The sequence below is a fragment of the Achroia grisella genome, unplaced genomic scaffold (genome assembly GCF_030625045.1).
Source record: "Achroia grisella isolate CSIRO2021 unplaced genomic scaffold, CSIRO_AGI_Agris_v1 utg515, whole genome shotgun sequence".
NCBI lineage: Eukaryota > Metazoa > Arthropoda > Insecta > Lepidoptera > Pyralidae > Achroia > Achroia grisella.
This window is the reverse complement of record NW_026712908.1, coordinates 383,829-400,170: the sequence shown is the minus strand read 5'-3', so window position 1 is coordinate 400,170 and position 16,342 is coordinate 383,829. Positions and strand designations below refer to the sequence as shown.

General features: G+C 29.8%; 4 protein-coding genes across 4 annotated transcripts; 3 read left to right on the top strand and 1 right to left on the bottom strand.

Annotated features, from left to right (window-relative positions):
- The first annotated feature begins 1,591 nt into the window (after nucleotides 1-1,591).
- LOC131846935 (cuticle protein 7-like) lies at nucleotides 1,592-2,943 on the top strand. The gene is made up of 4 exons (XM_059196353.1): nucleotides 1,592-1,603; nucleotides 2,112-2,249; nucleotides 2,348-2,514; nucleotides 2,886-2,943. Exons 1-4 carry the CDS (start codon nucleotides 1,592-1,594, stop codon nucleotides 2,941-2,943), a joined length of 375 nt encoding a protein of 124 aa, XP_059052336.1.
- Nucleotides 2,944-5,236: 2,293 nt separating this feature from the next.
- On the bottom strand, nucleotides 5,237-7,067 carry LOC131846934 (cuticle protein 7-like). The gene is made up of 4 exons (XM_059196352.1): nucleotides 7,056-7,067; nucleotides 6,559-6,693; nucleotides 6,041-6,207; nucleotides 5,237-5,553 (listed from the first exon to the last, which is right to left on the bottom strand). The coding sequence occupies exons 1-4, from the start codon at nucleotides 7,065-7,067 to the stop codon at nucleotides 5,499-5,501; spliced, it is 369 nt and encodes a 122-aa protein (XP_059052335.1). The 3' UTR covers nucleotides 5,237-5,498.
- Nucleotides 7,068-8,744: 1,677 nt separating this feature from the next.
- LOC131846933 (cuticle protein 8-like) lies at nucleotides 8,745-9,608 on the top strand (the record flags this gene model as incomplete). Its single annotated transcript, XM_059196351.1, has 3 exons — nucleotides 8,745-8,912; nucleotides 9,002-9,168; nucleotides 9,488-9,608. Coding segments are annotated over 3 exons (390 nt in total), but the record flags the coding sequence as incomplete, so codon positions are not given.
- A 3,515-nt stretch (nucleotides 9,609-13,123) lies between these two features.
- LOC131847041 (cuticle protein 8-like) lies at nucleotides 13,124-14,982 on the top strand. Its single transcript, XM_059196482.1, has 4 exons — nucleotides 13,124-13,135; nucleotides 13,581-13,850; nucleotides 14,399-14,565; nucleotides 14,928-14,982. The coding sequence occupies exons 1-4, from the start codon at nucleotides 13,124-13,126 to the stop codon at nucleotides 14,980-14,982; spliced, it is 504 nt and encodes a 167-aa protein (XP_059052465.1).
- Nucleotides 14,983-16,342: the final 1,360 nt, after the last annotated feature.

Below are 16,342 nucleotides of genomic sequence, written 5' to 3'. Positions count from 1 at the left end.
TGTTTACGCAAGCATTGAACTTGATCTAGAACAAGTTTAAAGAATGAATGAAATATATAAACCTGTATGTGCGTACATACATTATATTTTAATTCTTTTTTGCACATTAAGTTACATAAGAGAAAATTTCCAAATCTATTATAGCTGAACTTCATTTTTTACCGAATGCAGCACCCGACTTCACTTACGGTTTACGCTGGGGAAACACCATTATTGAATGATAAGATAAGCATGAGGTCAGGCCCATCGTAACAAATTCACAAGGAATTTATCACGATGGGCTCAAGGGGTAACCACGTGGAGATCAACCTGACTTGGTAATATACTAAGTCAGGTTACTCCATCGCTAGCAATAGCCAGCAATGGAGTAATTAATTCACTAACAATCCATTTCCCCCTGAACTTCATATTTACGAGTAGCATGGTGACACAATATAATATTCCCCTCCAATCCCTGTCCCTTTCAAACAGGGATCGAAGTCACAGCTCAGACTGAAGTTATTTCCGTTGGTATTTAGCCGCTCCATAAATCCTTTCGTGAGATTAGAGTGCCCTCTGTACTCGCACGCTCTTTCGTCCATTGAGGTCCTACAAATTACATAGTACGAAAGTCTTAATTTTAAATGTCCATTTAGTATAACTCGCCTTTTAATGCATAAAAATAGAATATTCTTCAGTATAAAAGCTATAGAGAAATTTCTTAAGTTCCATATTTTTGGTCATATTCATTTTATATTGCCTTTATATAAACCATTTAATTGAATGTTAACTTTTTACTTTAAACAGGTTAAGACTTAACAGATGCTTGTAAAATTTTACAGATAATAATATAAAAAATACATCATAACAATAAAAAACCATGAAGATAATTGAAATGTATATATAAATAAATGCAATAATGTCCTGTACGTGATAATGGCAAGTACACCAAATCAAGAATACGGCCTTCTTTTCAAAATTTTGATTTGCGCTATTCATTGCCATTATTAAAACTTAAGAAAATAAATCAAATAATGTCAATTCATGCTTTTATTTCTATTTTTTTATTTGTTATTTGCTATCAAAACACTGTACATGTCACATATAGAGAATAATACGAGTAGTTTATTGAGTTTATTTAACAACATACTTAGGACTATATAGTTAACTAGCTGGATAGTAGGAATTATCAAAAATACTATTCAAAAAAAGAATATACCTATACTTACTAATAAATAATTTCGACTTATCAACATATGTAACATAGTACTACAAAAAAGTTATCAAAGTTGCGCTAATGTATGATGTATGATATCTTTATGTCATTATTCTATTAAATATTAGATCATGACATCTATAAGTATTTAATTTGCATACATAAAAGAAACGAAGAAATTACATTTTGTGAAAGTTATCAACCTTCAGCCGATATTTTGGATTAAATTTAACCCAAAAATGAAAGTAGTGCGTTTAAAACTGATAATGCAATCATTGCTGTCTACATTGCATTACACATTCTACATTATTATCAGTAATATAAATACAATCAATATGTGAGATATAGTATCAGTTCAATAAATTAGTTGAAACAGCTAACAAATCCACCTCCAAAATGTTCATTAAAGTAAGAGTTTGAAATTCCTATTTTTAATAAAAAAAAATATATGAATAAACTTATAATAATAGCAATAATGTTACTAATGTTAACCCAGACCACCCTTCGCAGTAGCTTAGAAAAATGTCAGCGTTGTGGAGAACCCAACACACAATTTCGCAGGGTATATTGAATAACAACATAGCGAGCAAACCTATCCACGTTTCTCAGATTAAGTTGATTTGTTATTGATATTTTCAGAACCAGATAGTTAGTCTGAAAAAAGGCTTTTTTTAATAGTCACATTTTAGCTCATGACCATTGATCTACATCAATAATCGTGAATTCAAAATACTTCTATAAGTATCGTAGTAAATCACTGAGCCAATCGCTTTAATATAAATAATTTTACTTGTAAATTATTTTTAATAAGTTAAATCATTTACAAAGTGACATTTATAGTAGACACAATTGTCAACCAATAAATTTAATTAAATCTTAGTAAATATATTCGTAACATTATGTTATTTATTTTTAGATTGCTTGTATCATAGCCGTTGTGATTGTTTGTGAGGTGACAGCACAAAATCACCACCATAAGCCAGCTATTTCATCACAGAGCATTGAGAGACACGACATTCCTGCTCCCCCTCCTAAAGATTTCCTTGAACACCAGGTAAAATAACATTAATTAATTACGCTATTTTATATTTCTTCGCTATTTATAGTCAATATCTATAACTACTATTCCTCTTTCTCTCTGCTTATCTCCAGGGCCCAGCTAAGTACGAGTTCGAGTACAAAGTACACGACCCTCACACCGGAGACGACAAGTTCCAACACGAGACACGTGATGGTCATAACGTAAAGGGAGTGTACAGTCTACATGAAGCTGATGGATCCATCAGAACAGTACACTACACGGCCGATAAGAAACAGGGGTAAGAAGAGCATAACATATCTTATGTGTATACTCCAAAAATATATACATATATTTATTCAAATAGACTTAAAGAATTTAAAATAAGTAAATATTTTAAATATAACCGAATTATCAGTATAAAACAGAAAAAAAATAGAGTAATGTGTCATATATGATATGACAATAATTACATACCTGCATGTGAATATTGTATTAAGAAAACTCCTTATCAGAATACTCCACTAATGAAACAACCAAACTAAATACCGCTTAAAATAGTTCTCATCCGCATTACCCCATAGGAGACTGAAAATTTTTAGCACATTTTACTTTACCTTAGTAATATATGTACTCGTATTACGAATTAATAAAAACATTTATTATTTTCAGTTTCCAAGCCGATATTAAACACACTACGAAGCACGTGGAAGATCACAAACATCACTAGATAAAAATTACATAATAAAAGTGTTAATTGTACATATTGTTATTTAGTCAAGATATATTACAAAAATTATAAAATGTATGTTATGATTTTTATTTTCGAATCTTTTTTTATATTTCTAGTCCATAGAAATAACCCATATTTAAGAAATGATAAAAAATTTAACGCTTGCTAAATTACTCTTTATGATCCAAACTAGTTTTCAGAACATAATATTTCTCAATTGAGAGCTTTATTGATATATTATCAAGAAAATAACATAAAATAAAATAAATTGTTCGAAAATGAAATATACATATCTAATAATTCAAATAAGCTTATATAAAAAGCACGAAAGTAATTTCCCTTGTATCATATTATTCACTATATATTATAAAACAACGCTGTATGACCGTCCCTATGTATGCTTAATTCTTTAAAACGCACGCAACGGATTTTGAGGCAGTTTTTTTAATAGATAGAGTGTCTAGAGGAAGGTTTTTATATATAATTCATGTGCACCCGGGCGTAGCCGGGGCGAGTAGCTAGTATAGAAATAAAGCACAAATATATCGGTGCAAAAGAACAATTTAAAATTAATGAATGATGATGTGAATGAAACCGTAGACTGTAGTTTTTTTTAAGAAATATTTGTGTACTTATCTTCTCTATTCATAGATATAGTTAAAATTCGCTTGAATTCTTTTTTAATGCTTTTTGACTGTATGAATAACAGTGATATTATATTTTTTATAGTGCACTCCTGATTACTGCATACGTTCCATCATTTAGCATGAATACATAAACATTAGTTGAGTATCATAGAAGTTTGCTAGACATCGATATTATTATAGTATACATATATGATATGTGGTAATATCAGCATTTACCTAATAAATCTAATATAAAATCGAAGTAAAAACAGTGCAACATTAAAGAATTACGATGAAAATAGCCTATTATTTATCGTTTGTAAATATACTGTACTATAATTACTATACTTGAGAACAAATTCATATAATGTGATAACCGTCACTTAATGTAATCATTTTTTGTTAATAATATTAGCACCCTCCTGGGAAAACAAAAATAATTTCTAATAATTTTGATACAAAATAAAATTTCCAAAAACCTATCACACTGAAATACTAATGTGCATTATAAAATATATATTTTGGCATAAGGCCATAAATTTTCTCATCCAAAAAATAATATAAACAAAGAACCCTTATGACTATTGCCAGAAATTTTGAGTCAATACTTTTAGTTCTTTAATAATTATTCTATATACAATTTTCAAAATTGTACAATTAATAAATATACCTACATTACAACTCAAGCCATGAATAACTTTAACTCTTAGGTAGAAATTCACAGATGATATATTTGTGACACATGTTTTGATATTATTAGGCCTGAAATATAAAAATACGTAGAATTTTCATGTATTTTTATAATTTAAATTAAATTAAAAGAATTAGAAAGAACAATTGCTACAAGAGGCTTAATAACGATAATAATTCCAAGGTTGAAATGCTATAATGCCTCAAATGACGCAGCCAGTGCTATCAATTGACAAACCTGTCAATGACCACGCTCCCCTGGCAATGTCGCTCATGGTAGCATCGTCGGAATTATTATTATAATCTACCACACAATGTCATAGTGAAGCTGAAATAGAAATATAAATATTCTTCAAAAATAATTTGAATATTTATTTATATTAGTATATTTTTTTAATTTTACCACTCGTTCGGAACGCAGATTCGTCACAAGAAGAATAAGAGTGAAACTCACGCGTTGCACTTTTAAATATCTAAGTAAATACACATTAACGAGGATTCTAAAAAAAGATTGAAAGAATGAATTTAGAATGCTGTAATATTCTAAATTTATTTGACTTCATCTTCTTTGAATCTTTTTCTGGTAAATTGAGTACAGACTCTGGTAGATTGTTGTAGAACCTTACGAAATTTCCATAAAACAAATTAATAACTTTTGTCAAACTGCACTTATGTACGTTATTATTTCATAAATAATTAAAGAAATATAAACATGCATATCTTTCAGCTTTTTTTATTAATGGGTAAAGCGGGTTGTTTTTAATTAATATTAAATATCTACTATAGTACATTGGCTGGCACATGATTAGCAGAATACAAATCTATCTCAAATTATGACTAGAATTATTGTAAAATAATATTATATTTTATTGTTCCAGTATAGTATTTCTCTTTTCTGTATAATGGAAATTCTATGTATCTATTATATTACAATTACACGTTGTTGTATACATTAAGAGTAGAATTTTATTTTTCAAAAAAGCTCAATGGTTGTTATTCTTATGAACCGCCTAGTTGTACAGACGTTGATAGTCTTCCGTAACCGTTTACCATTAAATAGCCATACGGGCTTATTTGCTACTACTGTGGTATAAAATAAGTGCTAACTAATAAGACGTTTCAAATATAAAATGATAATAAATAGAAAGGAAACAAGTATACTTATTATTTTAAATATTTAATCAACAAATCAACAATAAGTAAATCAATCGTGTAACAATGGGCATTCTGAGATCATTAGTGATGTTTAGGTTCCACATGCTTTGTTGTGTGCTTGATGTCCGCTTGGAATCTGTAAATTAATATATTTATAAGAATAAATAACAAAAAAAAAATCAGTTAATAACGTAAATTTCACATAATTTAAAACATATCGAAAAATAGAAACATCCTCGTGTGATTACAAATATTATATCATAACGTATGATACCATATTTATATATATTTACTAGCTATCCCGGCAAACGTTGTTTTGCCTTAAAATAAAAATAAAAAATGTAGGGGTGAACTACCCCTAACATTTAGGGGGATGAAAAATAGATGTTGGCCGATTCTCAGACCTACTCTATACGCTCACAAAATTTTATGAGAATCGGTCAAGCCGTTTCGGAGGAATATGGGAACGAAAACTGTGACACGAGAATTTTATATATAAGATTACTAAGAACTATTTATTATATTGAGATAATAATAAATTTCGGATAATTTCCTTACTAAAGTCTTTTTTTTTAATTAATTATTTTGCACTATTAATGTAAAGTAAATACAAAGTTTCTTACCCCTGTTTTTTATCGGCCGTGTAGTGTACTGTTCTGATGGATCCATCAGCTTCATGTAGACTGTACACTCCCTTTACGTTATGACCGTCACGTGTCTCGTGTTGGAACTTGTCGTCTCCGGTGTGAGGGTCGTGCACTTTGTACTCGAACTCGTACTTAGCTGGACCCTGGAAACAAAGAGAGAGAGCAATGGTTGTTATAGACATTGACTGTTCATAGATAAAAAACAAGACAAAGCTAAGAAGGTACATGAATCTTACCTGTATAAAAAGAAAGAACAACAGTTGTTACATGAGATGTATTTATTATGACAACGAAAATAAAAAATGAAGTTATATGGCTATGCATAAACATGAGCATCATATGTTGAGGCGTACATTTACTATGAACAGCATATTTCCGTAGTACTGTTCATACATATATATAATGTAGCATATATAACTGTTGATACAGTTGGGTAAAACCTAGTCTGTCATTTCATTGCATTAAAAAAATACAATAACACAGCAAAATTTTACCTGGTGTTCAAGGAAGTCCTTCGGAGGGGGAGCAGGAATATCGTGTCGCTCAATGCTCTGTGATGAAATAGCCAGCTTATGGTGATGACTTTGAGCTAACGCACCAACTATTACTAAGGCAAGCACACAAGCGATCTGGAAAAATGTATTAGATTAATGTCAATTTATTTCATAATTATTACGAACAAATTTCCAAATTAACTATTAAAATATATTATTGACAGCCTCAGTAGTCTAGCAGTATAGCGTTTCTGCTTTTCTGGTAGTAGCTGGTTCGATTCCTCGCACGGTACAAAACTTTTGTATTCATGAGTATTGTTGTTTGAATCGGTCTGAGTATTTTCTATTTAAATTATGTGTGTAGTTAAAAAAAACTATCTATGTATTGCTATCAGTTATCTAGTAGGCACCCAAAACATAAGCTCTGCTTAGCTTGGGACTAGATGGCGCTTTGTGAATTGTCCTGAGATATTATTAGTAAATAAAATAAAAATTACTTTCAAAGACATTTTTAGCAGTCAAACAATAGTTTAGTAATTTAAATTCTTTGTTCTTTATTGAACCAACTGACTTATTGAACTGATTGCTCTTTATAATTAATCAACTATTTATACTTTTACATTAATTAAAACAGGATTATTACATTATCACATTGAACATGACCGTATTATATGTATATGCCAGTAACTGTGTGAAAGAATATGATTTGTTACTTTCACCTATTGCATTTTTATGGACTTTCAATATAATTTGTTTATCTAATATAAATAACAATATTTGTAAAGATGTTTATTGTTCACCTTCACAGATGATTATAGGGGTTAAATATGTTATAATTGAAAGAAGTGTCTTAGAACTAGTTAAGTATGCTCTAACTTATAGTCATTGAATATATCTAAGCGTTCACTAAATACGTCATTACTTTTAAATAATTTAATTTATTTAGTGCATGTCCAGATTAACCAAACCACAAAAACTCGCTTCAATTTATCTGCAGAGCAACTAACGGATGGAGAGAAATAAAAATAAAAGTCCTGGACAATCCACAAACAGTCATCTAGCCCCAAGTTAAGCAGAGGTTGTGTTATGGGTACTAGGCGACTGATAGATGTACTTAAATACATTCTTTTTTGGAATGACATACGTTATATACGTAGAAAACACCCAGATCAATACAAAACAACAGATACATAAATAGAAATATTTGCATCGTGTGAGGAATCGAACCCGCGGTTATCTGAAGTAGGGCGGTATGTTAAATCGCTAGACTACTCGGTAGTCTAACAATTTATCTGAAAGAAGATTTGTGAGGTTATCCTCTAATTCATATATGTCCAGCGAAACGTGGGAATGCCAAGTGTTGCATTTACTAGGACTCAATATTTGACAATAACTCTGACTACCCGAACTGGGATAATAACCGTGATGATAAATATATATATTGTATGTACTACTATTGGCAACAGACCTTTTATATTTTCTTATTTCGATATAGGTATGTTTTTTATATTCATTTTTTTACTTCTATATTTTTTGCTTAGTTCTACCATATCATTTTGACAAATATAGTAATAAAAAACACATTCACTGCTTTGCCACCCGATTAACTACAATTTAAAGAATGTTTCAAAGAACGTTATAGAGATCTTTAAACTTACAGAGATTCCACAAGTATAATAAATAAATAAATTTATGGTATCATAAATATCCGTACAAATAATACACTAGCAGTTATGTAAAAGTTAACGCATGTAAAGTGCAATAAAAGAAAGTAATTCACCTTCGAAACCTTTCAACTTAAAATAATATGCCTAATATTTATATTTCAATCAAGTTCACAGTGATAATGCAATAATCCTGTCCACGGTGTTGAGTAAACATAAATTATCTACTATAAATATGTTCACTGATTGAAACATTATATCATTGTCACATGTTTTTTACAATAAGCTACAACACCAACTGTTTATTCAGAATGTTCTTTAAAGTAAGAATAAATTTATTTAATATTTGACTAAATTAATTACAGTACATGAAATGGGAAACAATCTGACAGCCCATCACCTGCATACAATAAAATATTAACAGGACCACACCACAGATATCATATCGTTTAAATGATATCTGTGGTACCGCTAACATATTGTCGTTCCCGAAGACTATGGTATCTTGCCTGACATTATTAATTTTTATTATTTTATATTTATATTTGTTTCCAGGTCGCTTGTATCGTCACCCTTGCAGTAATTTGCGAAGTGTCAACTCAACATCACCATAAACCAGCTATATCATCACAGAGCATTGAAAGACATGACATTCCTGCTCCCCCTCCTAAGGATTTCCTTGAACACCACGTAAGATTAATTTATTGAGCTATTTTATATTTCTTTTCTATTGGTCATCAATATCTATAATTACCATTGCTTTCTCTCCTTGTCACCAGGGTCCAGCTAAGTACGAGTTCGAGTACAAAGTGCACGACCCTCACACCGGAGACGACAAGTTCCAACACGAGACACGTGATGGTCATAACGTAAAGGGAGTGTACAGTCTACATGAAGCTGATGGATCCATCAGGACAGTACACTACACGGCCGATAAGAAACAGGGGTATGAAACTTGTAGTACCTTATTTGCAATACTTTAAATAAAATAGTTATGAAAACTAATTGCAGTAGAAGGATACATTTGTAGCGATCTTCTATCGTAAGCTCTAAATTATTATACCAGGCAGAGCAGTCTTTATCACCTTTGATGTTGTTATATGAATTATATACCTATATATAAAGTATACCTATAAGTAAAGTCTCAGCACATGTCCTATATCATTTTCTAGTACTATTTTTTAATAGAAAAAATATATATAGCACGTATTCTAATATTACATTTACTTACTACATTTATCATATTTTATTTTTTTATTTTACAGATTCCAAGCTGACATCAAACACACAACAAAGCACGTGGAACCCAAACACCACTAATGATCTCCTTTTATTTTAAAAAACAATAAAGTTTATCTGCCTAATTGTTGATTACATTCATAAGTAATAAAAGTCATAAAATAATTTGGTATTATTTAATTTACCCAAGTAATGTAATTAACAAACTTTTGAAAATTTAACTATTAAAAAAAAAACGTACCAAAATTCTAGTAATAATAAGCAGTTACTTAAAAGAAGCAGTAATTGTCGAATGATATAAAACGCTTACCTATGTCATTATCGTCATTTAAATTCTTAATCAAATAGAGCATCTATAAATATAGTATTTCTATAATTTGCGAGTACTATTTGATAACGCTCAATTATTAAATTAAGGTTTTTATTAATATTTATTGATCAATATTAAAGTTAATAATTTTGAATATGATAAAAAAATTAAACAATTAATTATATTAATTTATAACACGATTAATTTGTGACATTAATATTAGATATAAAAAATCTCAAGTTGCAATAACAGTTGTCATACACCTCCGAAACGGCTTAACCGATTTTAAAGAAATTTTATACTCAATAGGTCTGGGAATCGGCTACTATCTATTTTTCATACCCCGAAGTGATAAGGGTTATCTACCCGTAACATTTGTTTTTATTTTTTTGGGCAATTTTTATTAGAATTTTTTATAATGTGGCATTTCAAAATACATATAATCCTAAATTTGCACCATTTTTTACCCACCCCTATTTATTATTTTAATCTATACAGTATAACAACGATTGGCGGGGTCAGTTAGTCATTATTTTGAAGAGATTTTTTTTAATAGATAAAGTGATTCAAGAGGAATGTTTATGTGGAGATTTAGAGCTTTTTGTAGAGCTTAATATTGCATGTATTTATTCAATATAATGTCTCCTATATAAATTGACATAATGTTATATTGTATTAGTACATGTCGTTACTTTAAACACAATTCCGCATGCACTAGATTTATTTCAGAATGCAATTAATGATGATAATGAACTGACCTGATGTCGGGGTTCGTATGAGGAAAATGATATTACAAAATAATGCAACACCAATTGTATTTAAACATATTTAATTTCTATATTTAGTAAATAATAAAGTTAGCAACTACTAATTTGTATATATTAGAATACAGGTCTACGAAAAGAATTAAGCTCTTCGGCTTTAAAATAATCTTCAAAATATAACACAGTAATAACGATAAATAACAGCAGCATACAGCTGAAAAAATATTTTTGTAGGTAGTAAATTCAACTTGGTTTTGTTTTCTTCATCTGAGTTCCACCATCATATGTATTTCTGTCATAGATAGCTGTTTTTATATAAATGTACATATACAAATAAGCAGAATCGCAAAGCAGTAGCTATGTCATAAGTAATACAGTATATTCTGGTTTATCCATGATAATATTTATCAGATGGCATTTACTATACATCATGTAGGCTTGAACTTATTTGTGGCTCTATCCATTTATTTAATATTTCTTAAAGAAACATAAAACAATATATTAATACGATCATTTAGTATTATTGTGTATCTTTATTTAGACAATATTGTAGCTGTTTATAAGTAGTATTATAATAATAATCGTAAAACGTACTTAAATTTGAAAATCCTCAATGAAGAATTATTGACGACACTAAAATTTATTACTTTTAGTCGTGTAATGAAATACAGCTATTTAACTATGATCTTTGGAAAAAGTGTTTTTTACATAATTGGAATGGTAACATATTGTCATGTGACATTCGTAGTATTATTTATAGGTTACCATTCCAAAGCTAAGATGTTATGTCTCTGAACCTGTAATTTTACTATACCTAATAATAGATTATTAGGTATAGTAAAATTACATTCTACAACAGAAACACAGTTCACATAGCAAGCTGTATGTATATGATGTACCCACGTATACGACTTTTAAAGTCTATCAGAGGTAAAAGTTGTCTGTGTGGTATTAATTATCATATGCTAATAAACTAAGCTCAATTTCAATATCGGGTCATCGGGCTCTCTAAAATATGGTCGAGCGCAGTGATGGCTGGCTCATCCGTCATACTCGTGAACGAGTGCTACTTGTAGGGACTGGTCTGCTCTTATCACTACGACTGATTTAATCGTATTGTGTTTTTATATTTAAGCCTAAATGAATTAGTGCTGGTTGGTAGTTTGTATTCACACGTTTCGACCTGTAAAACAAGCATTGTTTAAAAGAGCAACACACAACTTTCTTGGTTATTCTTCTTGTGATGAGACAGCTTCCCGAATATGCGGTAGATTTAAAAAAAAATTTTGACTCTTCAAAAGTGCTTAAAGTAAGTAAGTTTATTTGAATAAATGATATTCTGTTCTATTAATAGTACTAATAATGTTATTTAAACTGAGCTTAGTATCCATCCGTCATGTATGTCATTTCATATCCTACAAATGAACGTTGCTCACCATATTTTTGCATTTATAAAATTTTATTATCATCATCCTAGATGATAAAATTACGTATAACGGGGTTCCGTATATATTGTTTTGTGTCATGGTATTCCATCCAGTGATTCGAGCACGAGTCTGTTAAATGTTTAGTTATGGCAGATATCTGTTTGCTACTATCTTTTACTCTTTTGATATACTTCTAAATTTGATTTGCCATAGTTCGCTTAGTTTGACTTACATGTTACCACAGCTGTAATCTGTTTTATATACAATCAATCTATTATATATTCAATACAATGCCGTGATTTATTATACTAGATTGACATAAACAATGGTCGAATATCTTGTATAATATGTCCAGACAAATGGTGCCGTATACAAAATATATAAGGAAGAGAGCAGTGATGGCTGGCTGGCGGATAAGCCAACTATACTACTGCTTGTACAGAGTGCTCTGCTCCAGTCACCACGACTGATTTGCTCTTATTGAGTTACTCAGCCAGCTAGTTTTGTTTTTAATATTTCACACTAATGAATTAGTGCTAGTTGGAGTTTGTATCCACATATTTCAACTTAAAAATGGAATGTAACGACTAAAAAACAACAAAATTAACAAGCAAAAAAAAGTGCAACAACCAATTTTATGTTTGTTCTTCTTGTGATAAGACATCTTTCCGAATTATCGGTGGATGCAAAAATAAGAATGATTATTCAAAATTATTTATCTTTAACTTAATTTGAATAAATATTTTCTGTTCTATTGGTTGGTTTGTTTGATTGCTAGTTATTATTTAATTAGGTATTTACAATATTACAGACGACTAATATGAAAAAGACTATATGAATAGAAATGGTAGTACCATTTGTATTAACAGATAAAATAATATATGCATACGTACTATGCAATAAAACCAGTTATATGCTTAGGCCTAAGACCCTAATAAGACATAAATAGAATTATTAAGAAATTTTAATTGCAATGACAAAAGTAATCGAAGGAAAGTAACTTGCCTTCGAACCCCAAATTTTGGTTTGAAAGCAAAACTAGGACATATTACACATATTGTACTTTTATTCGACTTACATGAATTAAACAGTATAAATTCGATTACCAATTTTCATTTGATATCAGTAGACAAAGCAACTTCACATCGACAACTAACAAACATGTTTCTTAAGGTAAATAATTTAGTGAATTATACATATAAATATTATAATGATATTTGTCACAATTTACAATTTCAATCAAAATATTGTGACCCCGCGGTCTAATCAATTTCAATGAAACTTTTTTATAATTTAAACAAACATAACATATCTATGTTTATTATTTTTATTAGTATCTTATTGCCCTAGTCCAGTTATTTTAGCATCGCCGTAATATTTTAACCCTGTTACAGTGGGTTACAGCGTATACATTTATAACCGCCAGGTCGGCCTGACAAAAACTTAATTAAGCTTTTTTTACCTTTGCCATCACTCGTACACCCATCACCGAATTAGAGCACATTAAAGAATTATCATTTTAGCTCAAAACTTCCATAAGTAAACAAATAAAAGTAATACCTTAAATTAAGTTTATGTATAAAATAGTAACGTAAGTTGTAACTATGATCTTTTTCAGAGTATTGCTGTCATCGCCATATTAGGCGCCTGCCAAGCAGTGGAACATGCATATTCTTCACAAAGTATTGTTGTTCACCATCCCGAGCCCAAACATCATGAGCCTGAAGCCAAGCACATAGAAACCCCTGTAGTGATTAAAAAAGCTGTTCCAGTCGCCCACCACATTGTAAGTTCGAAACATGAAGAACACAAGCCAGCCGTTTCGTCACAGCTCTTTGAACGTCACGATGTACCTGCTCCTCCACCAAAAGGATTTTCCGAGCACCATGTAAGTGAATTATAAAACATTCTGTTTTGCTGAATAATTTACTATGATTAGTGATAATAATTTGTGGTAATTCAGTTGTGAATTAATAATAATGAGTTAATTGACATTGTTAACTTCATAATCATCTGTATCAATAGATACCCTAATAGCATACGCTGGACGTCATCCTCTAGTAGTACTAGCATATCCTGTTCATACAGGCGGCAGCATCATTCTATTACCATTCAAAACAGTACTATTATCAATTGTTACTACTATCCACCATGATAATTGTCAGCTGTTTTTCGACCATTTCGATTACCACCTCAGAAAGAAGAATTCAAAAATATTATTTAACATAGTTTGTATCATAACTGACATTACACAAATTTAAGTGATGGATATATTACTGTATTTCATTTCCAAATTAAACATTCGATTAAGCATTGAAGGATTCGCTAAAGCATTTAAATTGTATTCCCTGCACCCACATTCAGTAAAAATAGTAGTCATTATATTAAGCTATAATTGTAATATCCACATAAGTAATTATACCTAATACTTTCCAGGGTCATGCCAAGTACGAGTTCGAGTACAAGGTACACGACCCTCACACCGGTGATGACAAGTTCCAACACGAGACACGTGACGGTCACCAAGTTAAAGGAGTCTACAGCCTCCACGAGGCTGATGGATCTGTGCGTACCGTTCACTACAACGCTGATAAAAAGACTGGGTAATCATCACTATTATATTCTACATTTTCAAATAATAGATCAAACTAATATTATAAACTTGGAAGTTTGTATGGATGGATGGATAGATGGATGTTTGTTATTCATTATTTATGTTACAATAATGTAACTATACATCAGAATAACACATAGGCTATAAATTTCACGCAGGTGAAATCGCGGGTATAACTAGTATTATCATAAAAACAAAAATTTATTACCACTTATTTTTTAAATTAATCTACAAACAAAGGAATGTGATATAAATATTATACCTACTTTGTTGCATAATAGTAGAATTAGTGTTACTCTACAATTTAGCACAACACTTGAACAACCTATATATTATATTTTTATTTTTTAGATTTCAAGCAGATATAAAGCAGACCACAAAACATGAACAGAAACATCACCATTGAAAGAAAATATTTATTTATTGCTTAGTTCGAAATGTACCTTATTTATTTTAAATATAAAATTTGAAAGTTAAAATGTATTTTTTTGTTGTTCATAAAACAAAGTTGATTAAATTATAAGACTTGATAACAATGTCCTACAAGCCTTTAATATAATAAGGTAACTTATAGTCTTGTAAATTAATTAAAAGATATTTACGGTTAATTAATTAAACAAAAATCTCGTCTTTTATTGAAGTAGTTGATAAAAAATTCAATTCCTTTAATAAATATACCACGTACTACTTACCATTCAATATATTAAACTGAATTGGGGGTATACCGATTACCAATATTGGTAATTAGTTAGGATGTCAATTTTACTTTTCTGCCTTAATTGGCAAACAATTAAAGTTCTGGTTATCATAAAGGTACAACAATTACAGTATTCAACCAAGACCTTACAAATATATATTATCCATTTGCATTTCGATATCTCAAGTATTTTACTTTTTACACCATGTTTATACTGTATATTGACAGTCTGTGCCAAATTGTAAACTTTAATATAGAGAACAATTATATAAAATTATCAAAACACATCTCTACAATAAAAAAAAGAATCAATATTAATAACAATATGATGAGTTTTGTAAATGAATTCCCTTGCCAATATCGAAAACTGTCAAAATTATGTACTTGGCATTTCAGTATTATCTCTTTACTCCCTTTAGGATAAAATTGCGCAAATTTATTGTTACTTAACGTTTTACATACCGAAAAATTGTTACTTAATAAAAATAATATTAATTTATAATTGAAATGACAGTAAATTCATTATTTATGTTGCTATTAACATTATATATGTGTTTCTTAAAAATAAAAAATATTGTTATGTTAAACGTATATATTTAATTTACCGCTTTAATACGTTATTGGGTGATATCTTAATTTCTCTAACTAATAATCAGGTAAGTAATTTATCATCAACACTGTATGGCAACGATTCTAACACAAGAAACAAAGGTCAAGTCAGGGTTTACACACATGTGTATTACTTTACATAGAATATGTGTATAACTAATATTTTAATAGTATAAGATAAATTAGCTTTATATGCATAAGTCAAAAATAATAATATAGTATACCTTTAACATACTTGGTAAGGTTATTGTTAAGGTTAACCCACATTATTATGTACTGAATAATTGTTCTATATATTTTAAACCAATCACCATGGCATTGTAATTAAATCCCGAATGACCCATAACTGAAGATAGATTAAGCTCATTATATGACTTTCTGACTGGCCGACCTTGTCACACCCAAAACTGTACTACTATAAAAGCGGTTGGTTGCATATGAAGTGCATCAGTTGTATCCT

What these genes read in the sequence shown, in the direction of transcription:
- LOC131846935 (XM_059196353.1), top strand. An exon ending in AAGATTTCCTTGAACACCAG is followed by an intron (nt 2,250 to 2,347) that starts GTAAAATAACAT and finishes GCTTATCTCCAG; the next exon opens with GGCCCAGCTAAGTACGAGTT. An exon ending in ACGGCCGATAAGAAACAGGG is followed by an intron (nt 2,515 to 2,885) that starts GTAAGAAGAGCA and finishes TATTATTTTCAG; the next exon opens with TTTCCAAGCCGATATTAAAC.
- LOC131846934 (XM_059196352.1), bottom strand. An exon ending in AGGACTTCCTTGAACACCAG is followed by an intron (nt 6,208 to 6,558) that starts GTAAAATTTTGC and finishes CTTTGTTTCCAG; the next exon opens with GGTCCAGCTAAGTACGAGTT. An exon ending in ACGGCCGATAAAAAACAGGG is followed by an intron (nt 5,554 to 6,040) that starts GTAAGAAACTTT and finishes ATTAATTTACAG; the next exon opens with ATTCCAAGCGGACATCAAGC.
- LOC131847041 (XM_059196482.1), top strand. An exon ending in AAGGATTTTCCGAGCACCAT is followed by an intron (nt 13,851 to 14,398) that starts GTAAGTGAATTA and finishes AATACTTTCCAG; the next exon opens with GGTCATGCCAAGTACGAGTT. An exon ending in AACGCTGATAAAAAGACTGG is followed by an intron (nt 14,566 to 14,927) that starts GTAATCATCACT and finishes TTTATTTTTTAG; the next exon opens with ATTTCAAGCAGATATAAAGC.